Raw genomic sequence first — 27,685 nt, forward strand, 5'->3', positions numbered from 1 at the left:
TTGGATTATTTTCTATATTTAAAGTATAAGATTGATAGTTATGAAATAATAAGGATTTTATAAGATTTGGATTAGATAAGTAATATTTTAAATATTATTACTGCTATTTTGGAAAAATGAAGAAATTAAGTATATTATTTCTAATTTTTGGATTTGGGCATTTTATTAAAAATAAAGTGTGAAATTGATGAGCAAATAGTATTTTATGCACTATTATTGTTGAATTAGAATTTATTTCTAATTACTACATTATACCTATTTTTAAGTGAAATTACCGAATTACCCCTAACCCTAATTTTTGAAAATGAAACACTCTAACCCTGAAAACCCTAACCAGAACCCGTTTCCCCCACTGAGCCCATCAGCAGCAATACCCATGCTTTCCCTTTCCCAAATTAGTATGCAGTAGCCATGGAGAAAAGGAGGAAAGGGTTAGAAGGAAACGGGTAGAAACGGAAGAAGGGGAGGAGAGGAAGGACTTGACGCCGGCCAGGGGGAGGAAAGTGCTGCCGCAACTACGTCACGCCTTGCCGCCGTGCCTCACGCCGCGCCGCTGTCGTCCAGGGAGCCACCACCTCGGTTCGTCGCCGCCATTCGTCCTCAGCCTCATCGTGTTCTTGTTCGGCCGCCACTGCCTCCATGTCTTCCAACGGCGCCACCATCGCCGCCGTGGATCGCGACCAGAGGGGAGCATGAGATCGAGAGAGAGAGAGAGAGAGTGAGGCGTGGAGATGGCGTCGCGCGAAAAAGGAGCCGCCGTGGGGTTGCTGTCGCCGCCGCGAGGCTGGGCTCGCCGCTGTGGAGGGTCGCCGCCTTCCTCCACCATCACCGAATGTCCATCGCCGGAACTGTCCTGGGGTTTTGCCACTCATTCAGATTCTGCTCTGTTTTGGGTTAGTGATGTTGCTATTGTTTTGGCCGCTGGAAACCTCGATGCCGCCACCTCTGCTGCCGGAAACAGCCACTGAGTCTTCTATGATGGTAAGCTTTAACCCTGCTTCAGCTTCTTTACCTGTTAATTTCTCCATGGGCCATGAGAGTTGTTGCTAAGGCTGGTTGTGTCAGGAGTTTACCGCGAGCTGCCGTCGTTATGGTCACCGGTTGTGGAGTTGGTGTTGCCGGAATCCACCACTGGTGCAGCCGCTACTTGGTTCCCTCGAGTTCGGTAAGCGTTCTGTTTGGAAGAGTCCTTTAATCGCTGTTTTATTATCATACACTGACGTTTTGTAGCGTTAATTGCTATACGATTGAGTTTCGGTTATTATATGCTGCGAATAGTGTTGCGATGGTTATTGCGAAAGTGACTGGGAGCTGAGGTTTTGGTTGCCGTCAGTTCGGGTTGAGGCGGAAAGGACTCTATGAGACGTTTGGATTATGGAATTGCGTTTTGAGGTAGGGGCGCTTTCCAAAAACTATAGTTTATTATTGGAATTATTACATATGGGTACTGATGTGAGATATTGTGTACTTGGTGATTGTATCTGCCTTATGTATCAATTGATTGACTCGAATGACTATGGATGTTGGTTTGGCTGAATTGTTGTGTGGCTTGTGAAATGTAATGTTTGAAGTTGATTCTTTAAATATTTGAAATGAGTTTAATCCGTTGAGGATTGGTTTGAATTGAGTCAATTATTTTGATGATGTGAAAGATAGAATGCTCTTGAAATTCAGCCTGGGTTGCTTTAATTGCTCTGGCTTTGATAAATGATTTATTGCTGAACCGATTCTTTAAAGCTTTATAAATGAGTTAAATCGGTTGATATTGAGTTGATTTTTGAAATGGCTTCCTTGAGATATGCCACTGAGGCGACTGTTGGATTTAGCTTGCTTTTGAATTGATTTCTGGTTTTGAGCTGTTGAAAAGGAATGAGAAAACGGTTTAGTTGGGACCCGAACCGGGTGGCAAAAGTCCAAGTTTTAGGGGAGGTGCTGCCGAAATTTCTATAGAATCCGAGTCCTTATTTGAAATGTTAATTGGGGAATTTTAAGTTTAATGCCTTTCCTATCTATTTTGAGGATTGTGAAATTATGGCTTCTTTTATTACCTTTACTTAGAACAATTAAGAAAGCAATGAAGTTATGCGTTGAAAGAATTATTGAAAAGAGAATCATGATTTCTCCTTATTTTCCAAGAAGAACAGTATGTCTTTGGGTACAAGTCATTCGAAAGAGAATTTTGCTTTGAGGCTGTTTTAAAAGGTAAAACGGGTTTATGTTTTTCTCTATTAAACACAAAGATTGTCCCTTGGGAGAGTTTTCGTGATTTTAAAAGGAATTGGATTTCGAGTGATGAGCCTCATTATTTTGACGTTTTAAATAAGATTCAAAGTATCTTTTGAACTCTAGTTTAACACAACAAAAAGGATTCTCTTATCAGTTTGAAACGCTTCAGATTTAATTATGGAATTGAAGCCGGTTTTGTTTAAGTAAAGGAAATGGTTTTGAAAGAAGTAAAGATTACGTGACTCGGTTTGGCTTAGATCCTATTTTCTTACTCAAATCAGAAAGCCAATGTTTTAATGATTTTAAATGAATTTGGCGAAATGAGATATGTTATTCTCCCCTAAAGACTTGGGACTCTGCCGAGAAACTTTGTTATAAAATCCCATTGTTGAATGGATGATTTTGAATGTTTCAAAATAAATCTTTAACTTGCCATGGTTATGGAAGTTTGGAAAGAGGATGCCGAGAGTGGCATTGTTTTCAAAGGGGAATTTACCTTGAGTAAAAGTGGCTTATGAGCCTGAGATGATTTGAGAAATGAGATCTTTAAAGCCAAGGCTGAAAAGAGTTGAAACTCGATTTCAAAGTGAAATGAATTGAGAAAATGATTTATGGCTTAAATGCCGACTTTATGAATTTAATGATGTTGAATGGTGGAAGTGCTGTTTTGTTGTGAGCCGGAATGGCTGTGTATGATATGAATATTGGCTGGTTCTGGACTGAACCGTGAGCCGGATGGCTGAGATGGATGTTGATCCATGGATGAGATTGAATGCATGTTTATGCTGAATCATTGATAGATGTGAATGTTGCACTTCCACTATCTGAGATACGAGTTGCCCTGGGTAGTAGCAGTGGCTAGCCACCACGTGCTCCAGGTCGAGACTTGATACTCTGTTGACCCTATGTCGTAAGTGTGGCCGGGCACTGTGAAAGACCCGGATGAGCTCGCCCCCATAAATATTCACCAGTGATGGTGATGGATAAATATTCACCAGTGAGGGTGATGGATATGGATCATGATTATGATCAAGTTTATGATGAGTATAACTCGAGTTGGGGATGCACGACAGAGGGACAGTTCAATGGTTAGCTACCAGGACTTGTCGGGTTGGCTCTATAACCGACAGATGATATCATCAGCCACTAGGGACAGGCATGCATCATATGCATTTGTGTGACATTGGTTGGGTGTGCATATTATACTTGGTTTGCCTATGTGATTAATTGCTAACTGTTCTACTTGTAATAACTGTTTGTTTGTGCTTGAACTTCCTTCCTGTGTTTGCATCTGGGACTCTGTTGGATTGTGGTGATTGGTTGTTGGTTGGATTGTTTGGGCCTAGGGCCGTGGTTGGATTGAGATGGACCGATGGTTGGTTTCGGTATTGTGGTTATGGTTTGGAAATACGTGAAAGGCTAATTTGGTTCAGCATAGATAAACCTTCTGAAATGCTTTTGAATATTGTTTTAAATGAACAGTTTCTTCTTTTAGAAAAAGGATTTCAGATTTCTCTTTTATTGTAAACGGTTGTTTTTGAAAAGAGGCATAAGATGGTTATTAATCATTGGTACGGTTTATCTTCATGTATCCTATTACAGTAATTCCCAAAAACCCTCTACTGAGAACCCTTTCGAGGATGATGTTCTCACCCCCCTACATTTTTCCCCTTTCAGGATATGGGCGCAGAAGTTACGAAGAGCTTATTTAATTGTTGTTATGATGCTCTATATTGTTTTAGTTATGGTTTATTGTACCCTCGCCTTTATCTCGATATAATCTGTAAGAGGGATAGGAATTGTATTGTATTATGTTTGTAATATTATTTATATATATTTATGTATATATATATATATATATGGATGTACTCTTTATGAGTTGTTGTAAGTTGAATGGTATTTATGGATGTACGTTATCGAATGAAAGTATCTTTGGGAGCGGTATTGCGGTTTAAAATTTTAAACAGGCTCATATTTTAGTATTAAATAATATAAGTGTCGTCGTAATGTCCGAGCTATCAGAGTCGCACAGCCGGAAGTGCGAGCTTTGGTAGTTAGGGTGTTACATCACTGGCATCTGGCACCTTTGGAATCAAACAAATTTGAGTATGATTGAAGCTTTTTAAAATTCTGCCACTGTGAAAGAAACTTCTCACTGCCTTAAAAACGTCACCTCCAACTATATCCCAGAAAAAGTGAAAAAACTTAGCTGTAAACCCGTCATCACCAGGAGCACTCTGAGCATGAACACTAAATGTATCTCTTTTGACCTCGTCCATAGTTACTGGCCTTTGGAGCCTACGGTTCATGGAAGCTGTAACCTTAGACTCCAAATCCTCTAAGTATGGATTCAGATCAGCCGAACAAGAAGAAGTAAAAATATCGCAAAAGTAGTCCTCAGCTACCTTTGCAATATCCTCCGGTTTCGATGCAATCTCATTGTCCCTCCCCACTAATCTCCAAATTCTGTTCCTTCGCATCCTTGATTGAAATTTCTGGTGAAAGAATCTAGTGTTCTGATCTCCTTCTTTTAGCCACTTGATTCTAGATTTTTCTCGCCAATAGCTCTCTTCTTTCAAATATGCCAGCTCCAACTTCTCTTCCAAACTGGTAACCTCCTCTCCCCCATTGATTCCAGCCACCCGCAACTCCTCTAGTTTAGCTTGAAGGTCCTCAATTTCTTTCCGGGAGTTTGCTTTGTGAGTTTTCTGCCATTGAACTAGTCTATGTCAACAAACTTTCAACTTTTGGGCCAAGGAGAACATAGCCGAGCCTACAACTTCCATTCTCCACACTTCACTGACAATTCTCTTGACATCCTCTTCTCCACACCAACGTTCCTGGTATTTAAACCGCCTTTTACTATGCCAGGATTGAGGTTCGGTTTCCATCAAAATTGGAGCATGATCCGAGCCTGACTCTGTAAGCCTGTGCACCACTGCATTCGGAAACTTCAACTTCCATTCCATCCCAACTATATAGCGGTCAAGCCTCTCCTTCACCAAATCCTCTCCTTATCTTCGATTTGTCCACGTGAAAGGGTGCCCCACCATTCCAATATCCACCAATTCGTTACTGTCAATAAAATTAGTGAATGTTGCAATGGTGGTTGCTGATTTTTGGCCTCCACCCTCCTTTTCCGCTTGGCTTGTTATAGCATTAAAATCGCCTGCTATTACCACTTTTCCTTCCATGTGTTGCCTCATTGTTATAAGCTCCTCAAACTGTAAGGATCGAATTTATTCTGAACAACTCAAATGGACACCAATGAACGCCCATACCTCACTGCTTCCGACTTCCTTAATTTCGGTTGCCACAAAGAATTCTCCACTGCTAATAATTTGAACACTGATGCTGTCCTTCCAAGCTAGCACAAGTCCTCCTGCCACTCCTGTCGGGTTAACAATATGCCAGTTTTCGTAGCCGCATACCCGAAGTTTTGCTTCCACCTGTCGAGATTGGTTCTTTGTTTCACTTATAAACACAATCTCGGGGGAGTGGGATTTACAGATCCCTTTTAAGGTGTGAATTGTTAGGGGTCTCCCCAAACCCTGACAATTCCAAACTATAGTTCTCATGGCACCTTGGGTGCCATTTGTAGGCTGGCACCCTCCACCATCTGTTCAACTGCATTTTCATCCTCTGTTCTTGCTTTCTTTGTAGTTACTTCAGCTATACCACTCATCAACCTTTTTTTGGGTTCACTTTTAGTATCTGACTCTGCAGCACCTTGTCTTGCTAACCTTTTCCACTTCCTACCTTTTTCTGTGGTGAGACACTCCCCAATAGCGAATTGCATAAGCTGCCCTTCATCCTCCTTGGTATTGGACTGACCAGCTATGATAACCTCCATGCATTCTGTTCTAGAATTGGCTGATTGAGGTGACTCAGGTGCTGCCCTGTTACCAGTGTCTTGTGGTTTCAAACTTTGTTTCCCTTCTTGCATTGACATCCCTGCAAATTCTTCCAATAAGCAGTTTAAGACCGGTTTTTTCTTACGTTGAGTGGCCTTATTCTGATTTTGGGTTGAGTTGTTGAATGTTCTTTCTCCTTCAGAGTAGATTCGCGTTCCCACTTGGCTAGCTTTAACCCATTCGCCAATGTCATCCTCTTTTACCATCTCACTCTGTGTCCTTCAGCAGATCATGGCAGTTTTTCACCTCGTGCCCCAATTTTGCGCAATAGGTACAGAACTTTCCAAGTCTCTCATAGCGCAGTGCCACTTCTACCTCCTTTTTATTAGGTCCTACCACTATTAACTGATTTCTTACTTGCCTGGCAGCATCGATATTGATTTTGGCTTTCACAATCCTAGTTTCTCTACCTCGCATCTGAAATTTACCTACCTCCAACACTGTGCCCAGATTCTCTCCCAATTTACGTCCAACTTTGAGGGTTTTAAACGATTCTGGCAAACCCCAAAATTGAACCCAAACTGGAAAATTGGAAATAATCTCTTCATCACAGTTCTGATCTTCCTTCTATCTTTTGACATGGAGCACATAATCTTTGAATAGCCATGGAGAACCACGTTCAACACGCAAGACATCCATTTCTTTATTAAAAAAGAATTGGAATGAATTATCCCCTTTGTCACTCACGCTAAATCCTTCCGGGTTTCCCCATATAGCCTTTAAAGCATTCCCCATGGTTCCAATTGAGAAGGTTTTGGAAGCAAAGAGTCTGCCATAGAGACTATTGGAGTAAGCGTTAATACCTTTTGATATGTTTGCCTCTTCCAGTAGAATCACATTCCTACCTCCTTTCAGGTTGTCTTCTTCGATCCGATCTTCATCCCTCGTTGTCTCAGCCATGCAGATTACGTAGACTTGTATTGAGATTTAATTGATCTTGATAATGTAGCCTTGACGGCACTAGGAACTCCGTTAAGAAACCCTAACAGAGCACTAAGAAACCCTAACAGAGCACTCTAATTCTCCAAAATTTGGAAAGATAGGAGACTCGAATCCGCAACCTCTTAATTGAGTATGGGGAGTCTATGCCATTTGAGCTATTGCTCATTGGCTAAAATTTGGAAAGATAGAAGACTCGAACCCGCAACCTCTTAATTGAGTATGGGGAGTCTATGCCATTTGAGCTATTGCTCATTGGCACTCAAAATTCAATTTAATTTTAAAATTTGAAAGATATGATTATCCATAAGTCTAATTAATTTTAGTTAATTACCTAGTTTTTTCTTTACCACTTTTTCATCGTGTGTTCTTCCCCCTCTCTCCTCTCCTACCACACCTCCGCGGCTACCCTCCTCCCCTGCTACTCTCTCGGCCTCCATCACCCTCTTCTTCCTCACCATTCCTCCGTCTCTGCATTTGTCCGCGACACTCCTTACCCACACACCTCCGCCTCTGTCCTCGCCCACCATGCATCTACTTTCGATCTCTTCCCTACTTTTCATTCTTCTTCTCTCGCTGTCCTCTTCCTCTATTTCTTAGATCTGCGACAACGTCGCCTTTGATAAATATGGTTGTTCTTTTTTCATTAATTCGAATTGACTGGTGTTGAATTGTTGAAGGTGGTATGATAAATTCCTGATGGAGTGGCGACAACGATAAATAATTCAGTGTCTCATACCTTCTTTCTTCTTCTTCTGTAGACTACTAGACTATAAATTGAAAAAAAAGTTAAAATAAGTTTTTTATTAATTAAAAAAAGGTAAAATAAGTATAAAAGATATAATAGATATTTTAACTCTAAAAAACTATTTTAAAAATAAAAAATGTATGGAGCACTGATTCACTGAATAATTAATGAGTTTATGGACTATTGATTCACTAAATTATTGACAAAAACTGTAACATCCACCGTTGGTTTTTTATTTATATAAAATTAAATAAATATTTTATTTATTAAATTAAATAATTTTAAAAATTATTATAAAAATATGTTATCTATTCTTATTTTGTTTATATTATAAACGAGATAATTTTTAATGCATTTCATTTATACTGTGAACGAGATATTCAATTTTCATATATTTCGTTTACAATGTAAATGAGATACATTAAAAATTATCTCATTTATCATGTAAATAAAATATATGTATTTGTAAATATAAAAATATATTTTTTAAAAATAATAAAAATTATTAATAATTTAAATTAGACCAAATTCTTAAAAATTAAATATTTCAAATAATATTAATAACATTTCAAATATTAGTATTATTATTATTATTATGGTTAAGTACGATTTTGGTCCCTAACGTAGAGGTAAAAAATTTATTTCGTTTCTGCCCTTTTTTCGCTACAAAATAGTCTAAAGGTTCCAGTTTGTTTTAAAATCGTCTTTTGCACCAAAAAATAAATTTTAAAGACAAATTTTCACTTGATGGTTGCTTTTCCTTCATTACATTTTCGCGAAATCATTTCGCCTTCCCCAAGCAAGGCAGTGTTTGAGAAAACTAGGGGTGTGCATGGGCCGGCCCGACCCGAAGACCCGGTCCGGCCCCGAACACTTTCGAGGCTATTTTAATGTGATTTCATTGGGTCTAGGGTCGGGTAAATGTCTCAAAAATAGACCCGGTCATTATTTCGGGTCGGGTCTGGGCCATAGTTCGGGTCACCCGAACTTGGCCCGGTGGCCAGGTCATCATACACAATTAATATTTTGTGTTATTAGTGACGGATGATGGCTATTCTTATGTGGAATTTAAATATTGTAAACTTTAATATTTTGTGTTATTAGTTATTATAAGACTATAAGTTAATGTTTTATGTTTAAAATGCATAAGATTTTAGACTAATGCATAATAATTGTGTTATTTGTATGGATTTAAATATTTAATGTTATTAGACAATATTAGTATTGATTATGATTATGCTTTAATTTTAAAAAATGAGTTGGTTCTTGTTATATTTTTCTAAGTGAGTTTTACCATGTCAAATAATGGTTGGAGTGTTGAAAATTTGGATATTTTCACATGCTAGCTTATAAGAAGGTATCAAGATAATGTAATGTTAATAGCTCGTTTTTTACCCAGTATAATCGTGGCCTGAAAGTGTATAGGTTTCATCGGGTCTAGGGCCGGATTCGGGTCTGGGTCACATGAAATCCGGTTTCACCCAACCCATGCACACCCCTAGAGAAAACGATTGTTGAGTGAAACGTTTGTGTGAAACCCTACAAAAGCATTCCTGCGAGGACGGTCTAGTCGAGTAGTTGAAGGGCATCCGGTGTTGGTAGCTCGAGCGAGGTTGCAGAAGAACTTCCCGCATTGGCCACTTGGCTTCATTGCTAGAAATAGCCCTTTTCGAAGTAAGCTTTTTATCCATGCAATGTCGCCTTCGTTGATAGAGGTAACTGGTGTATGGTTTAATCTAGGCCGTGCGAACTTCTGTGTAAGGCTAAGGTTTGTGCTGATTGTTTTTGTTGTTATTGTTATTTGGTTTAGTAACGATTGTGTTAAATAATAGGCTCATGACTTGGGAGTCATGACTCTCCTCCTCTCCAGTTAGCGAAGAAATCACATATTCACTTTCAATTTTATATGTTCTAACTTCTAATGATTTATGTTGCAACAAAAGTAAAATTTTTGTACTTTTTTAAACACATTTATAAGTATTTTAAGAATAAAAAATAAATTATACTGAATCATGTTGTAATTATAATTGTTATTTATCATTTTTAATTTTATATGTTTTTATAAATAAAAGATTTTTACCTTTTTTTAAGAGTTAGAATCCTTATTAGACATTTTCTTTTAAAAATAGTAATATAAACTCATTCGTTTTATTAAAATCTATAGAAAAAAGTTATTACTTATTTCCACCGTAACAATAATATTTTTAAATTATGTATTTTAATAAAATTTTATAATTATATTTATATAAAAATATTTGTTATTTTTTATTATTTAATAACAAATTATAAAATTTAATTTTAATATATTATTAATATATTATTTTTATTTAAAATATAATTACTCAAACAAAATATATTTTTAACGTGAATGTTTTTATGAGAATATGTTTTAGTATTTTTATTGAAACAGCGGTCTATTTTTAAAATATGTGTTAAATAATTTTTGAGTAACTGAAATTTTTTTATAAATAAATAATTTAATTATTTTATTTATCAAAATATATAATTTATAATTTATTTATTAATTTATTTTACATTTATTTATCTTATTTATTGTGTAAACAAAATAATTATGAATATATATAGAATTTAAAAAAAATGCACATATCTAAATGAGTTATGTGTATTATTATTAATCGTAATTGTTTAATAATAATATACGTATCTTGTTTATAATGTAGTATGAATATATTTCATTTATATGATAAAAAAGATAAATTAATGTATTATAAATTAATAAATACAACATAAATTACCTATTTTAATAAATAAAATAATTAAATTATTTATTTATAAAAAAAATCTTGAATAATTGACACGAGGTTTATTGTGTTAGAGCACCGCCTGTGTCTCTAATTGTTCACGATTCACGTTGTGTATTGCACCACTTGTGCCTCCAATTGTTCACGATTCTACGCTGTGTATTGTGTAAGCAACTAAGCAAATATCTGACACGTGTCTATTAGTGTTGTTCTCGTGTCATTGACACGGGTCTTGGCTTGGAACTTTGCTCATTATTTTCTCGGTTTCACGGTAAATTAGACGAATTCAAAATGATTTTTGTTCTAATAAATAAAAAAATATTATTTTTAAAAATAAATTATTTTAATTTTAATTTTTGGATTTTTATTATAAATTTAAATAATTATTATTTTTCTAAAATAATTTGACTTATTCTTGTGTACTCTTGTGTATTTCTATGTACTTTGCAAACGATAACAATGATTGCCATTGTTAATTAACTTTTCTTCTCACCTAATCTTATATTTATGAAGATGCCTAGTGTAGTTTATCGGGAGTACAACAAATTCATCCTAAACCAAAAAACAAAAAGGCATTTCAGAAATTACAATTAAAATATTTTTTTTGAAATAATATTTTTTTATTTAATCAACTTTTAGTTTTTTTTAAAGTTTATTTTTGAAAAAATGACGCTTTTCTTTTTTGAAAAATGTTTAAATGAATTTTTTATTTTTAAAAACATTTTTCAATAAAAATTAAATAACATGTATTTTAGTTTTTTTAATGAAAATATTTTTTAATAATTATTATTATAATTATAAATATATATTAGTAATAATAATATAAAATATGCATTTATTCTTAATATAATAAATTAATTTATTTTTAATATTTTAATTTGTTACAAAATATTTAATTTAAATTTTTGTATATTTTATGATTAATAATAAAATATTAAAAATAAATAAACTTATTACTTTAACCATAAATATATTATTATTATTATTATTATTATTATTATTATTATTATTATTATTATTATTATTATTATTATTATTATTATTATTATTTCATAATATAAAATATTTAAACTTTTTACATATTTAACCTTAATTTTTTATATTTCATGATTAATAATATAAAATTAAAAATAAATAAAATACATTATAATAATAAATATATTTTATATTATTAGTTTTACTACTATTATAATGTTAATGATAATATAAAATATATATTAATATTAGTGTGATAAATTTTAATTATTTTAAATATTTTTCATGAATCATAAAATATATAAAAAATTTGAACTAAATATTTTTGTATCAAGTTAAAATATTAAAAATAAGTAAAAATTATTAAACTAATAATAAGTATATTATTTTATATTAATTTTTTGAAACAATAAAATAATTATTTTTCTCTTTTCCTGCAGAATTTTATTTTTTATATAATTTTTAAATTTTTGCAGTTTTATTTAATAATTTAATTTATTTACCCAAGGTTCACGTTAAAAACTTGTGCAATATATATTTTAGGTAAATATTTATATATAAAAATAATTATCACTAATTTATATATAAAAATAATTATTAAAAAATATTCTAATTACATAGACTAAAATATATTTTATTTAATTTTTGTAAAAATAAAATATATTTAAACATCTTATATGAAAAGAGTATTAATTTTTCTTATTTTTATTATTTGGTTCAAATTTAATTATTTAAGTTTAAATTCCACTAATTTGATAAGTGTTCATTAAAATTTTCACATACAATTTTTCTTCTCCTTTTCGATTTTTCCGTTAAGGGTTATTAGGAAAATTATCATTTTTTTTTGTAAATTTAATAAAAAAATGAATTTTTAGTTTTTTACGATAAAAAATTATACTTTTATTTCGTACTAGTTCGCAAAATCCTTAGTTATTTAATTATAGGATTCTAATATCTTTTTATATGTTATTTGATTCGAAATAACTCTAAAAAGTATATATATACATTTTAGAAAAAAAGTAATATATAAAATTGTATAATTAGATAAAATTTTGTGAGGATCATGGTGGTGTACCACTTATTAGGTGGGGATCGTGGTGGTTTATCACCCACAAGTTTTCAATAGGACAATATCCGAATTAGCTATCAGATGTGTCGAGTTGTGGCAAAGTAATCGACACGTGAGCTCATGGCCAGTAGAACAGACATACATCATCTGCATTTGATTGATTTGTTTGGGTTTACTACTTGCCATGGTTTATTTACTTGTACATATTAAATGACTATATGCTAATTGCTTTATTTGAATTTACTTGTGTATTACTTAATTGCCTTGCTTATGTTTGTATATCTGAGAGGTCCCTCATGCTGGTGTCGGTGGACGCTGAGGGCTGTTCTGTTTAGAATTTGGAGGACCATGAAATTTGGATAAGGATGAGTTAGATTAGAATTTCTTATGATAGTTGCCTGATTTCGGAATAGTGAGAACTTAGGATTGAAATAATGATGGGTGAAGTTTAAGATTTCTTAGTGAGTTTCTTGTTATCTTATATTGTATTTATTTGACATTTTTATTGTACCGAAAATTGATGAGTCGGGGGAGTTCTCATTCCCCATGTATCCACTATTTTTCAGATGCAAGTCCTAATGCTCTACAATGGGTTAGAGTTTGTTTGGAAGACGACAAAGTTATCTTAAGTTCTGTATTTCATTTTGTTTAGATCTCTCTCCCTCCCTCTCTCTCTCTCTCTCTCTCTCAAAATATTAAAGATGTGTATGTATATATTAACTGTTTGGAAACTTACCTATAGAGGCTATGTTGTATATTTAGGAGAGATAGAAAATTTTATCAACTATTTTTATTTCTATAATCCTAGCCGACCTAAACTTTGCGGATTTTCTTTTTATTCCTTTTCAGGCTTCTCATTTAATAATTCCTTCTAATTACATACATACATACATACATACATACATACATACATACATACATACATACATATATATATATATATATATATATATATATATATACTTTAAGAAAAGAGTTAAGCACGTTTATTGATTCATAAACCGCACAATTCATAAGAATCTCCCCTAGTTGATTTTATGTCACTTATCAAGTCTAGTTTCAAAACTTAAAATTTGTGAGAATTGGTTTTCAAACTTAATTTAATTAATCAACTTTTTCAAGAAGTTAAAAGAATTCAAGTCAGAGAAGAATTGTTTTCCAACACATTCAAACCCTTTAGGATGAAGAGTGAAAACCTATTCTTGAAAAGATATCAATGCATAAATCAAAGGTATAAAAAGCTAGTATATTAATCTATGGAATCAACAGAGCTCCTAACCTTAACCAAGAAGAATTAGTTTGACTACTGGTTTGATAAAGATAATCTACGTAATCAGCATGGCTGAGGCAAGGTGGGATGAAGATCGGACCGAGGAAGACAACCGAAAAGGAGGTAGGAATGTGATTCCACTGGAAGAGGCAGACATATCAGAAGGTATTAATACTTGTTCCCATAGTCTCTATGGCAGACTCTTTGCTTCCAAAATCTTCTCAGTTGGAACCATGGGGAATGCTTTAAAGGCTATATGGGGAAATCTAGAGGGATTTAGCGTGAGTGATAAAGGGGACAATTTCCAATTCTTTTTTAATAAAGAGGTGGATATCTTGCGTGTTAAACGTGGTTCTCCATGGCTATTCAAGGATTACGTGCTCCATGTCAAGAGATGGAAGGAAGATCAGAAGGGTGATGAAGAGATTATTTCTAATTTTTCAATTTGGATTCAATTTTGGGGTTTACCAGAATCGTTTAAAACCCTCGAAGGTGGACGTAAATTGGGAGAGAGGCTGGGCACAGTGTTAGAGGTAGGTAAATTTCAGATGAGAGGCAGAGAAACTAGGATTGTAAAGGCTAAGATCAATATTGAAGCTACCAAGAAAGTAAGGGATCAGTTAATTGTTGCAGGACCTAATAAAAAGGAGGTAGAGGTGGCATTGCGCTATGAGGGACTTGAAATGTTCTGTACCTACTGCACAAAATTGGGGCACGAGGTGAAAAACTGCCACGATTTGCTGAAGGACACAGAGAGTGATAGGGTAAAAGAGGATGACATTGGTGAATGAGTTAAAGCTAGCCAAGTGGGAATATGAATTAACTCTGAAAGAGAAAGAACATTCAACAACTCAGTCCAGAATCAGAATAAGGCTACTCAACGTAAGAAAAAGCCAGTCTTAAATTGCTTATTGGAGGAATTTATAGGAATGTCAATGCAAGAGGAGGAACAAAGTTTGAAACCACAAAATGCTGACAACAAGGCAGCACCTGAGTCACCTCAATCAGCCAACTCTAAAACAGAATGCATGGAGGTTATCATAGCTGGTCAGTCCAATGCCAAGGAGGATGAAGGACAACCTATGTAATTCACTATTGGGCAATGTCTCACAACAAAGGAAGGCAGAAAGTGGAAAAAATTAGCAAGTCAAGGTACTGGAGGGTTGGATACTAAAGCTGGATCCAAAAAAAGGTTGATGAGTGGTATAGTTGAAGGATCTACAAAGAAAGCAAGAATAGAGGATGAAAATGCAGTTGAACAGGGGGTGGAGGGTGCCAGCCTACAAATGGCACCCAAGGCGCCATGAGAACTATAGTTTGGAATTGTCGGGGTTTGGGAAGACCACTGACAATTCACACCCTAAAAGGGATATGTAAATCCCACTCCCCCGAGATTGTGTTCATAAGTGAAATAAAGAACCAATCTCGACAGGTGGAAGCAAAACTCCGGGCATGCAGCTATGAAAACTGGTATATTGTTAACCCGTCAGGAATGGCAGGAGGACTTGCGCTAGCTTGGAAGGACAGCATCAATGTTCAAATTATAAATAGTGGGGAATTCTTTGTAGCAGCTGAAGTTAAGGAGTTCGAAAATAATGGGGTATGGACGTTCATTGGTGTCCATTTGAGCTGTTCAGAACAAATTTGAACCTTATAGTTTGAGGAGCTTACAACAATTAGTCAACAATTGGAAGGAAAAGTGGTAATAGTGGGAGATTTTAATGCTATAATAAGTCAAGCGGAAAAGGAGGGTGGAGGCCAAAAATCAGCAACTACCATTGCAATATTCATTAATTTTATTGATAGCAACGAATTAGTGGATATTGGAATGGTGGGGCAGCCTTTCACGTGGACAAACCGAAGACAAGGAGAGGATTTAGTGAAGGAGAGGTGATGAGCGGATAATTTATACGTTTTTGACATTGTTTTTAGTATGTTTTTAGTAGGATCTAGTTACTTTTAGGGATGTTTTCACTAGTTTTTATGTTAAATTCACATTTCTGGACTTTACTATGAGTTTGTGTGCTTTTCTGTGATTTCAAGTATTTTCTGACTGAAATTGAGAGACTTGAGCAAAAATCAGATTCAGAGGTTGAAGAAAGACTGCTGATGCTGTTGGATTCTGACCTCCCTGCACTCAAAGTGGATTTTCTGGAGCTACAGAACTCGAAATGGTGCGCTTCCAATTGTGTTGGAAATTAGACATTCAGGGCTTTCCAGCAATGTATAATAGTCCATACTTTGGCCAAGTTTAGACGATGAAAACTGGCGTTCAACGTCAGCTCTCTGCCCAAATCTGGCGTCCAGCGCTAGAAAAAGATCCAAAACCAGAGTTGAACGCCCAAACTGGCACAAAAACTGGCGTTCAACTCCAAGAAGGACCTCTACACGTGCAACACTCAAGCTCAGCCCAAGCACACACCAAGTGGGCCCCGGAAGTGGATTTATGCATCAATTACTTACTTCTGTAAACCCAACTAGCTAGTTTATTATAAATAGGACCTTTTACTATTGTATTAGGTATCTTTTGATCAGTTGTATGCTATCTTAGATCACGTTTGAGGGCTGGCCTCTCGGCCATGCCTGGACTTTCACTTATGTATTTTTAACGGTAGAGTTTCTACACTCCATAGATTAAGGTGTGGAGCTTTGTTGTTCCTCAAAGATTAATGCAAAGTACTACTGTTTTCTATTCAATTCATCTTGTTTCGCTTCTAAGATATTCATTCGTACTTCACTCTGAATGTGATGAACGTGACAATCATCATCATTCCCTATGAACGCGTGCCTGACAACCACTTCCGTTCTACCTTTGACTGAATGAGTATCTCTTAGATCTCTTAATCAGAATCTTCGTGGTGTAAGCTAGAATGATGGCGGCATTCAAGAGAATCCGGAAAGTTTAAACCTTGTCTGTGGTATTCCGAGTAGGATTCAATGAATGAATGACTGTGACGAGCTCCAAACTCGCGATTGTGGGGCGTTAGTGACAGACGCAAAAGGATAGTAAATCCTATTCCAGCATGATCGAGAACCGACAGATGAATAGCTGTGCCGTGACAGGGTGCGTTGACCATTTTCACTGAGAGGATAAGATGAAGCCATTGACAAGGGTGATACCTCCAGACGATTAGCCGTGCCGTGACAGGGTATTTGGATCATTTTCCCGAGAGAAGACTGAAAGTAGCCATTGACAATGGTGATGTATCACATAAAGCCAGCCATGGAAAGGAGTAAGACTGATTGGATGAAGATAGCAGGAAAGCAGAGGTTCAGAGGAACGAAAGTATCTCCATTCGCTTATCTGAAATTCTCACCAATGAATTACATAAGTATTTCTATCCCTATTTTATTATATTATGTTCGAAAACTCCATAACCATTTGATATCCGCCTGACTGAGATTTACAAGGTGACCATAGCTTGCTTCATACCGACAATCTCCGTGGAATTCGACCCTTACTCACGTAAGGTATTACTTGGACGACCCAGTACACTTGCTGGTTAGTTATGCGAAGTTGTGAAGATATGTTTAGACCATGGTCCTGTGCATCCGTTTCTGGTGCCATTGCCAAGGAATCAATTTCGAACAACAATTCACAACCTGAGTAGCAATTTCGCATACCAAGTTTTTGGCGCCGTTGCCAGAGATTGTTTGAGTTTTCGGCAAGCTTTTGGTCCGGTAACATCAGTGCCAAGTTTGATCCGGCAACAGCACTAAGTTTTTGGCGCCGTTGCCGGGGATTGTTCGAGTTTGGACAACTGACGGTTCATCCTGTTGCTCAGATTAGGTAATTTTCTTTTTGTTTTCTTTTCAAAAATTTTTCAAAAATATTTCAAAAATTTTCTCACCTGTTTTCGAAAAAAAAAATTTTTTAGATTCAAAATTTTTAAGAATGAATTCTAGTGTTTCATGAAGCATGTGAAGCCTGGCTGGCTGTAAAGCCATGTCTAAATTCTTTTGGACTGAGGCTTCCAACCATCAGCTGTTATACGATTGTAGGGTATGTCAGGCATGTCATGTCTGAATTACATGCTGAAGCTTGGCTGGCCATTGGCCATGTCTAGTGTTTTGGACCGGAGCTTTCATTGAAAGCATGGCTGGCTAGTGAGCCATGTCTAATTCCTGGACTGAAGCTTTAGACTAACATGGCAAGATTCCTGGAATTCATATTAAAAATTTTGGAATCCTTATTTTTTCTTTTACAAATAATTTTCGAAAAAAAAATCCAAAAAAAATTAGAAAATCAAAAAAATCAAAAATATTTTTCTGTTTCTTGTTTGAGTCTTGAGTCATGTTATAAGTTTGGTGTCAATTGCATGTGCATCTTGCATTTTTTCGAAAATAATCATGCATTCATAGTGTTCTTCATAATCTTCAAGTTGTTCTTGGTAAGTCTTCTTGTTTGATCTTTGCATTTGCATGTTTTGTGTCTTTTCTTGTTTTTCATATGCATTCTGGAATTCTTAGTGTCTAAGCATTAAAGAATTCTAAGTTTGGTGTCTGCATGTTTTCTTTGCATTAAAAATTCTTCAAAAATATGTTCTTGATGTTCATCATGATCTTCATAGTGTTCTTGGTGTTCATCTTGACATTCATAGTGTTCTTGCATGCATCCCTTGTTTTGATTCAAAAATAAAAGAGAAAAACATGAAAATGATGTTTTTAATTTTTTTCTCTCTCATCATTAAAAAATTCAAAAATAAAAAAAATATCTTCCCCTTTTTCTCTTAAAATTTCGAAAATTTGGATTGACTTTTTCAAAAATTTTTAAAATTTAGTTGTTTTTATGAGTCAAATCAAATTTTCAATTTAAAAATCTCATATTTTTCAAAAATCAAATCTTTTTCAAATTTCTTAGTTATTTTCAAAAATTCCAAAAATGTTTTTCAAAAATCTTTTTCTTATTTTTTATATCAAATTTTCGAAAATAACAATACCAATTAATGTTTTGATTCAAAAATTTCAAGTTTGTTACTTGCTTGTTAAGAAAGATTCAAACTTTAAGTTCTATTGTGATTTCTTGTGAATCAAGTCATTAATTGTGATTTTAAAAATCAAATATTTTTCAAAACTAATTTCTATCATATCTTTTCAAAAATATCTTCTCATCTTATCTTTTTCAAAAATTTGATTTCAAAATATCTTTTCTAACTTCCTAACTTCTTATCTTTTCAAAATTTGTTTCAACTAACTAACTAACTTTTTGTTTGTTTCTTATCTTTTTCAAAACCACCTAACTAACTCTCTCCCTCTCATTTTCGAAAATATCTTCCTTCTTTTTCAAAATTTCTTTTTAATTAACTATTATTTTAATTTTTAAATCTTAATTTTCGAAAAACTACTAACATTTTTCAAAAAACTATTTTCAAAAATCACTAACTCTTTTTCAAAAATTATTTTCGAAAATTCCTTCTCTCTCATCTCCTTCTATTTATTTATCCATTCACTAACATCGCATCTCACATCTCTGCCCTCCTCACAGTTGTGTTTCTTTCTTTACATCACATTCTTTGTCTTCTTCTTTTCTTCTACTAACACAAGGACCTCTATACTGTGGTATAAAGGATCCATATTATTATTATTATTTTTTTCTGTGCCCTCTTCTTTGTCATATGAGCAGGAGCAAGGACAAGAATATTCTTGTTGAAGCAGATCCAGAACCTGAAAGGACTCTGAAGAGAAAACTAAGAGAAGCTAAATTACAACAATCCAGAGATAACCTTTCAGAAATTTTCGAACAGGAAGAGGAGATGGCAGCCGAAAATAATAATAATGCAAGGAGGATGCTTGGTGACTTTACTGCACCTAATTCCAATTTACATGGAAGAAGCATCTCCATTCCTACCATTGGAGCAAACAACTTTGAGCTGAAACCTCAATTAGTTTCTCTGATGCAGCAAAACTGTAAGTTTCATGGACTTCCATCTGAAGATCCTTTTCAGTTCTTAACTGTATTCTTGCAGATATGTGATACTGTTAAGACTAATGGAGTAGATCCTGAAGTCTACAGGCTCATGCTTTTCCCTTTTGCTGTAAGAGAAAGAGCTAGAATATGGTTGGACTCTCAACCTAAAGATAGCTTGAACTCTTGGGATAAGCTGGTCACGGCTTTCTTAGCCAAGTTCTTTCCTCCTCAAAAGCTGAGCAAGCTTAGAGTGGATGTTCAAACTTTCAAACAGAAAGAAGGTGAATCCCTCTATGAAGCTTGGGAAAGATACAAACAGTTGACCAAAAAGTGTCCTTCTGACATGCTTTCAGAATGGACCATCCTGGATATATTCTATGATGGTTTATCTGAGCTATCAAAGATGTCACTGGACACTTCTGCAGGTGGATCCATTCACCTAAGGAAAACGCCTGCAGAAGCTCAAGAACTCATTGACATGGTTGCTAATAACCAGTTCATGTACACTTCTGAAAGGAATCCTGTGAGTAATGGGACGCCTATGAAGAAGGGAGTTCTTGAAGTTGATACTCTGAATGCCATATTGGCTCAGAATAAAATATTGACTCAGCAAGTCAATATGATTTCTCAGAGTCTGAATAGAATGCAAGCTGCATCCAACAGTACTCAAGATGCTTCTTATGAAGAAGAAGCTTATGATCCTGAGAACCCTGCAATAGCAGAGGTGAATTACTTAGGTGAACCTTATGGAAACACCTATAACTCATCATGGAGAAATCATCCAAATTTCTCATGGAAGGATCAAAAGCCTCAACAAGGCTTTAATAATGGTGGAAGAAACAGGTTTAACAATAATAAACCTTTTCCATCATCCACTCAGCAACAGACAGAGAACTCTGAACAAAATACTTCTAATTTAACAAACTTAGTCTCTGATCTATCTAAGGCCACTGTAAGTTTCATGAATGAAACAAGATCTTCCATTAGAAATCTGGAAGCACAAGTGGGCCAGCTGAGTAAAAGGATCACTGAAATCCCTCCTAGCACTCTCCCAAGCAATACAGAAGAAAATCCAAAAGGAGAGTGCAAGGCCATTGACATAACCAAAATGGCCGAACCTAATGAGGGAGAGGAGGACGTGAATCCCAAGGAGGAAGACCTCCTGGGACGTCCAGTGATCAATAAGGAGCTTTCCTCTGAGGAACCAAAGGACTCTGAGGCTCATCTAGAGACCATAGAGATCCCATTAAACCTCCTTATGCCATTCATGAGCTCTGATGAGTATTCCTCTTCTGAAGAGAATGAGGATGTTACTGAAGAGTAAACAGCCAAGTTTCTTGGTGCAATCATGAAGCTGAATGCCAAATTATTTGGCATTGATACTTGGGAAGTTGAACCTCCCTTGTTCATCAATGAACTAAGTGATCTGGATCAACTGACATTGCCTCAGAAGAGACAGGATCCTGGAAAGTTCATAATACCTTGTACTATAGGCACCATGATCTTTAAGGCTCTGTGTGACCTTGGTTCAGGGATAAACCTCATGCCCCTCTCTGTAATAGAGAAACTGGGAATTTATGGGGTGCAAGCTGCTAAAATCTCATTAGAGATGGCAGACAATTCAAGAAAACAGGCTTATGGACAAGTAGAGGACGTGTTAGTAAAGGTTGAAGGCCTTTACATCCCTGCTGATTTCATAGTCTTGGATACTGGAAAGGAAGAGGATGAATCCATCATCCTAGGAAGACCTTTCCTAGCCACAGCAAAAGCTGTGATTGATGTGGACAGAGGAGAATTGATCCTTCAATTAAATGAGGACAACCTTATGTTTACAACTCAAGGATCTCTCTCTGCATCCATGGAGAGGAAGCATAAAAAGCTTCTCTCAAAGTAGAGTCAACCAAAGCCCCACAGTTAAACTCTAAGTTTGGTGTTGGAGAGTCTCAACAATGCTCTGAACATCTGTGAGGCCCCATGAGAGCCCACTGTCAAGCTATTGACATTAAAGAAGCGCTTGTTGGGAGGCCACCCAATTTTTATGTAACTATATTTTTCTTAGTTATATGTCTTTATAGGTTCATGATCATGTGGAGTCACAAAATAAATATAAAAATTGAAAACGGAATCAAAAATAGCAGAAGAAAAATCACACCCTGGAGGAAGCATCTGTCTGGTGTTCAACGCCAGAACAGAGCATGGTTCTGGCGCTGAACGCCCAAAATGGGCGGCATCCTGGCGCTGAACGCCCAGAACAAGCATGGTTCTGGCGTTCAACGCCAGAAATGGCAACAAATGGGCGTTGAACGCCCAAAATGGGCACCAACCTGGAGCTGAACGCCCAGAGTTGTGTGCAAGGGCATTTTACATGCCTAAATTGGTGCAGGGATGTAAATGCCTTGACACCTCAGGATCTGTGGACCCCACAGGATCATCTCAGGATCTGTGGATCCCACAGGATCATCTCAGGATCTGTGAACCCCACAGGATCCCCACCTACCTCATCATCTCTCATTCCATTCATAATCATCCCTTCTGTTTTCCATTTACCACTCACATCCATACACCCACTACCTTCAAAATTCAACATCTCTCTCCCACCCAATCCCACCCATATGGCCGAATACACACATCCATCCATCTCCTCCATATCTTCTTCTTCTTCTTCTATTCTTTCTTCTTTTGCTCAAGGGCGAGCAACATTCTAAGTTTGGTGTGGTAAAAGCATAGCTTTTTTGTTTTTTCCATAACCATTGATGGCACTTAAGGCCAGAGAAACCTCTAGAAAGAGGAAAGGGAAGACAAAATCTTCCATTAAGGGTCTATAGCTCAGTGGTAGAACATTTGACTGCAAATCAAGAGATCCCTGAGATACCTCAGGATATACATTTTCTTCCACACAATTATTGGAAGCAACTAAGGGTGGAACATCAAGAGCACTCCATCATCCTTCATGAAATCAGAGAAGATCTAAAAGCAATGAAGGAGGAGCAACAAAGACAAGGAAGAGACATAGAAGAGCTCAAGGACATCATTGGTTCATCAAGAAGGAAACGCCACCATTACTAAGGTGGATTCATTCCTTGTTCTTATTTCTTCTGTTTTTCATTTTCTATGTTATGTGCTTATCCATGTTTGTGTCTTCATTACATGATCATTAGTAGTTAGTAACTTTGTCTTAAAGTTATGAATGTCCTATGAATCCATCACCTCTCTTAAATGAAAAATGTTTTAATTCAAAAGAACAAGAAGTACATGAGTTTCGAATTTATCCTTGAACTTAGTTTAATTATATTGATGTGGTGACAATGCTTCTTGTTTCCTGAATGTATGCTTGAACAGTGCATATGTCTTTTAAAGTTGTTGTTTAAGAATGTTAAATATGTTGGCTCTTGAAAGAATGATGACTAGGAAACATGTTATTTGATAATCTGAAAAATCATAAAAATGATTCTTAAAGCAAGAAAAAGCAGCAAAGAACAAAGCTTGCAGAAAAAAAAAAACTTAGAAAGAAAAAAAAAAAAAGAAAAAGCAAGCAGAAAAAGCCAAAAGCTCTTAAAACCAAGAGGCAAGAGCAAAAAGCCAATAACCCTTAAAACCAAAAGGCAAGGGAAATAAAAAGGATCCCAAGGCTTTGAGCATCAGTGGATAGGAGGGCCTAAAGGAATAAAATCCTGGCCTAAGCGGCTAAACCAAGCTGTCCCTAACCATGTGCTTGTGGTGTGTAGGTGTCAAGTGAAAACTTGAGACTGAGCGGTTAAAGTCAAGGTCCAAAGCAAAAGAAGAGTGTGCTTAAGAACCCTGGACACCTCTAATTGGGGACTTTAGCAAAGCTGAGTCACAATCTGAAAAGGTTCACCCAATTATGTGTGTGTGGCATTTATGTATCCGGTGGTAATACTGGAAAACAAAGTGCTTAGGGCCACGGCCAAGACTCATAAAATAGCTGTGTTCAAGAATCATCATACTGAACTAGGAGAATCAATAACACTATCTGAACTCTGAGTTCCTATAGATGCCAATCATTCTGAACCTCAATGGATAAGGTGAGATGTCAAAACTATTCAAGAGGTAAAAAGCTATAAGTCCCGCTCATTTGATTGAAGCTATGTTTCATTGATGGTTTGGAATTTATAGTATATTCTCTTCTTTTTATCCTATTTGATTTTCAGTTGCTTGGGGACAAGCAACAATTTAAGTTTGGTGTTGTGATGAGCGGATAATTTATACGCTTTTTGACATTGTTTTTAGTATGTTTTTAGTAGGATCTAGTTACTTTTAGGGATGTTTTCACTAGTTTTTATGTTAAATTCATATTTCTGGACTTTACTATGAGTTTGTGTGCTTTTCTGTGATTTCAGGTATTTTCTGACTGAAATTGAGGGACTTGAGCAAAAATCAGATTCAGAGGTTGAAGAAAGACTGCTGATGCTGTTGGATTCTGACCTCCCTGCACTCAAAGTGGATTTTCTGGAGCTATAGAACTCGAAATGGCGGGCTTCTAATTGCGTTGGAAAGTAGACATCTAGGGCTTTCCAGAAATGTATAATAGTCTATACTTTGGCCAAGTTTAGACGACGCAAACTGGCGTTCAACGCCAGCTCTCTGCCCAAATCTGGCGTCCAGCGCCAGAAAAGGATCCAAAACCAGAGTTGAACGCCTAAACTGGCACAAAAACTGGCGTTCAACTCCAAGAAAGACCTCTACACGTGCAACACACAAGCTCAGTCCAAGCACACACCAAGTGGACCCCGAAAGTGGATTTATGCATCAATTACTTACTTCTGTAAACCCTAGTAGCTAGTTTATTATAAATAGGACCTTTTACTATTGTATTAGGTATCTTTTGATCAGTTGTATGCTATCTTAGATCACGTTTGAGGGCTGGCCTCTTGGCCATGCCTGGACTTTCACTTATGTATTTTTAACGGTAGAGTTTCTATACTCCATAGATTAAGGTGTGGAGCTCTGCTGTTCCTCAAAGATTAATGCAAAGTACTACTGTTTTCTATTCAATTCATCTTGTTTCGCTTCTAAGATATTCATTCGTACTTCACTCTGAATGTGTTGAACGTGACAATCATCATCATTCCCTATGAACACGTACCTGACAACCACTTCCATTCTACCTTTGACTGAATGAGTATCTCTTAGATCTCTTAATCAGAATCTTCGTGGTGTAAGCTAGAATGATGGCGGCATTCAAGAGAATCTGGAAAGTCTAAACCTTGTCTGTGGTATTCCGAGTAGGATTCAATGAATGAATGACTGTGACGAACTCCAAACTCGCGATTGCGGGGCGTTAGTGACAGACGCAAAAGGATAGTAAATCCTATTCCAGCATGATCGAGAACCGACAGATGAATAGCCGTGCCGTGACAGGGTGCGTTGACCATTTTCACTGAGAGGATAAGATGAATCCATTGACAAGGGTGATGCCTCCAGACGATTAGCCGTGCCGTGACAGGGCATTTGGATCATTTTCCCGAGAGAAGACCGAAAGTAGCCATTGACAATGGTGATGTATCACATAAAGCCAGCCATGGAAAGGAGTAAGACTGATTGGATGAAGATAGCAGGAAAGCAGAGGTTCAGAGGAACGAAAGCATCTCCATTCGCTTATCTGAAATTCTCACCAATGAATTACATAAGTATTTCTATCCCTATTTTATTATATTATGTTCGAAAACTCCATAACCATTTGATATCCGCCTGACTGAGATTTACAAGGTGACTATAGCTTGCTTCATATCGACAATCTCCATGGGATTCGACCCTTACTCATGTAAGGTATTACTTGGATGACCCAGTGTACTTGCTGGTTAGTTAGGCGAAGTTGTGAAGATATGTTTAGACCATGGTCCTGTGCATCCGTTTCTGGTGCCATTGCCAGGGAATCAATTTCGAACAACAATTCACAACCTGAGTAGCAATTTCGCATACCAAGAGGCTTGACCGCTATTTAGTAGGGATGGGATGGAAGCTGAAGTTTCCGAATGCAGTGGTGCACAGGCTCACAGAATCAGGCTCAGATCATGCTCCTATCTTGATGGAAACTGCTCCTCAATCCTGGCATAGTAAAAGGCGTTTTAAATACCAGGAACGTTGGTGTGGAGAAGATGATGTCAAAAGAATTGTTAGCGAAGTGTAGAAAATGGAAGTAGTAGGCTCGGCTATGTTCTCCTTGGCCCAAAAGTTGAAAGAATGTAGACATAGATTAGTTCAATGGCAAATAACTCACAAAGCAAACTCTCGGAAAGAAATTGAGAACCTTCAAGCTAGCCTAGAGGAGCTGCGGGTGGCTGGAATCAATGGGGGAGAGGAGATTACCAGATTGGAAGAGAAGTTGGAGCTAGCATATATGAAAGAAGAGAGCTATTGGAGAGAAAAATCTAGAGTCAAATGGCTAAAAGAAGGATATCAGAACACCACATTCTTTCACCAGAAATTTCAATCAAGGGTGCGCAGGAACAGAATTTGGAGATTAGTTGGGAGGAACAATGAAATTGCATTGAAACCGGAGGATATAGCAAAGGTAGATGAAGACTACTTCTACGATATTTTTACTTCTTCTTGTTCGGTTGATCCGAATCCATATTTGGAGGATTTGGAGCCTAAGATTACAGCTTCCATGAACCGTAGGCTCCAAAGGCTGATAACTATGGATGAGGTCAAAAGAGCTATGTTCAGTGTTCATGCTCAGAGTGCTCCTGGTGATGACAGGTTTAGAACTAAGTTTTTTCACTTTTTCTGGGATATAGTTGGAGGTGACATTTTTAAGGCAGTGCGAAGTTTCTTTCACAGTGGCAGAATTCTAAAAAGTTTCAACCATACTCAAATTTGTTTGATTCCGAAGGTGCCAGATGCCAGTGACATGACTCAGGTACGATCGATTAGTTTGTCCTCAATTATGTGTAAAATTATTTCTAAAGTTATGGTGCACCGACTACAAGGTATTATGAATAAAATCATAAGCCCAAATCAGAGTGCTTTTCTCAAAGGTAGACTCATTTCAGATAATATTCTAATTGCCCACGAATGTATGCACTATTTGAAAAATAAGAGAAGTGGAGCAGATCATGAGATGGCTATTAAACTAGATATAAGCAAGGCTTATGATAGGGTTGAATGGCAATTCTTATGGTACATCATGGAAAAGCTGGGCTTTGATGCTAAATGGATTAACTGGACTAAGGAATTGGTAACGACTGTTTCTTACTCTGTTGTTGTGGAAGGGCAACCTTTTGGCTACTTTAGGCCAAATAGGGGCATCCGACAGGGTGACCCCCTATCTCCATATCTATTTCTTTTTTGTGCGGAAGGGCTTTCCTTCTTGCTACACAAGGCAGAGCAAAATAGATTAATTCAAGGAGTTCAAGTTAATCGGAGATGCCAAACAATTAATCACCTTTTGTTTGTTGATGATTCAATCCTTTTTTGCAAGTGCTCACCTAATACAAGCCAAAGCATTTTGGAATTGCTAGAGATCTACAAGGACTTCAGTGGGCAAAAAGTCAATTTGAACAAGTCGGCCATCTTTTTCAGTCACAACACACCTCAGAACATAAGACTAGCAATTGCGCAGACACTAAATATTGAACATATCGGAGTCCAAGACAAATACTTGAGGCTGCCCTCTATAGTTCAGAAATCAAAGAAAGAAACCTTTGGAGCTATCAAGGATAAAGTTCAAAAGAGGATTATGGGTTGGAAAAGAAGTTTATTGTCCTCAGGTGGCAGGCACACGCTATTGAGAGCAGTGGAGGAAGCGATTCCTATTTACACACTTTCTTGTTTCAAGCTCCCAGACACGCTGTTAACTGAGATTCATAGCATGCTCTCACAATTTTGGTGGGGTCAAAAAGGCACAGAATAAA

The 27,685-nt window shown here is 36.4% G+C and overlaps 4 protein-coding genes and 1 non-coding gene across 5 annotated transcripts; 2 read left to right on the forward strand and 3 right to left on the reverse strand.

The window, feature by feature from the left end:
* Positions 1–1,069: 1,069 nt before the first annotated feature.
* Positions 1,070–5,195, reverse strand: LOC148561606 (uncharacterized). The gene is made up of 3 exons (XM_088490771.1): positions 5,031–5,195; positions 4,383–4,934; positions 1,070–1,198 (listed from the first exon to the last, which is right to left on the reverse strand). The coding sequence occupies exons 1-3, from the start codon at positions 5,193–5,195 to the stop codon at positions 1,070–1,072; spliced, it is 846 nt and encodes a 281-aa protein (XP_088346897.1).
* A 1,152-nt stretch (positions 5,196–6,347) lies between these two features.
* On the reverse strand, positions 6,348–7,040 carry LOC148561607 (uncharacterized). The gene is made up of 2 exons (XM_088490772.1): positions 6,755–7,040; positions 6,348–6,661 (listed from the first exon to the last, which is right to left on the reverse strand). The coding sequence occupies exons 1-2, from the start codon at positions 7,038–7,040 to the stop codon at positions 6,348–6,350; spliced, it is 600 nt and encodes a 199-aa protein (XP_088346898.1).
* Positions 7,041–13,971: 6,931 nt separating this feature from the next.
* LOC107646968 (uncharacterized protein At4g02000-like) lies at positions 13,972–14,694 on the forward strand. The gene has a single exon (XM_016351109.1). It carries the CDS (start codon positions 13,972–13,974, stop codon positions 14,692–14,694), a length of 723 nt encoding a protein of 240 aa, XP_016206595.1.
* A 5,358-nt stretch (positions 14,695–20,052) lies between these two features.
* Positions 20,053–20,160, reverse strand: LOC148561608 (small nucleolar RNA R71). Its single transcript, XR_015886983.1, has one exon. It is a non-coding gene; the product is annotated as a small nucleolar RNA R71 (small nucleolar RNA).
* A 5,802-nt stretch (positions 20,161–25,962) lies between these two features.
* LOC107646967 (uncharacterized) lies at positions 25,963–27,684 on the forward strand. Its single transcript, XM_016351108.1, has 3 exons — positions 25,963–26,691; positions 26,872–27,009; positions 27,253–27,684. The coding sequence occupies exons 1-3, from the start codon at positions 25,963–25,965 to the stop codon at positions 27,682–27,684; spliced, it is 1,299 nt and encodes a 432-aa protein (XP_016206594.1).
* The last annotated feature ends 1 nt before the right edge of the window (position 27,685 follows it).

Source organism: Arachis ipaensis, chromosome B6, assembly GCF_059453495.1.
Source record: "Arachis ipaensis isolate K30076 ecotype BB chromosome B6, ASM5945349v1, whole genome shotgun sequence".
NCBI lineage: Eukaryota > Viridiplantae > Streptophyta > Magnoliopsida > Fabales > Fabaceae > Arachis > Arachis ipaensis.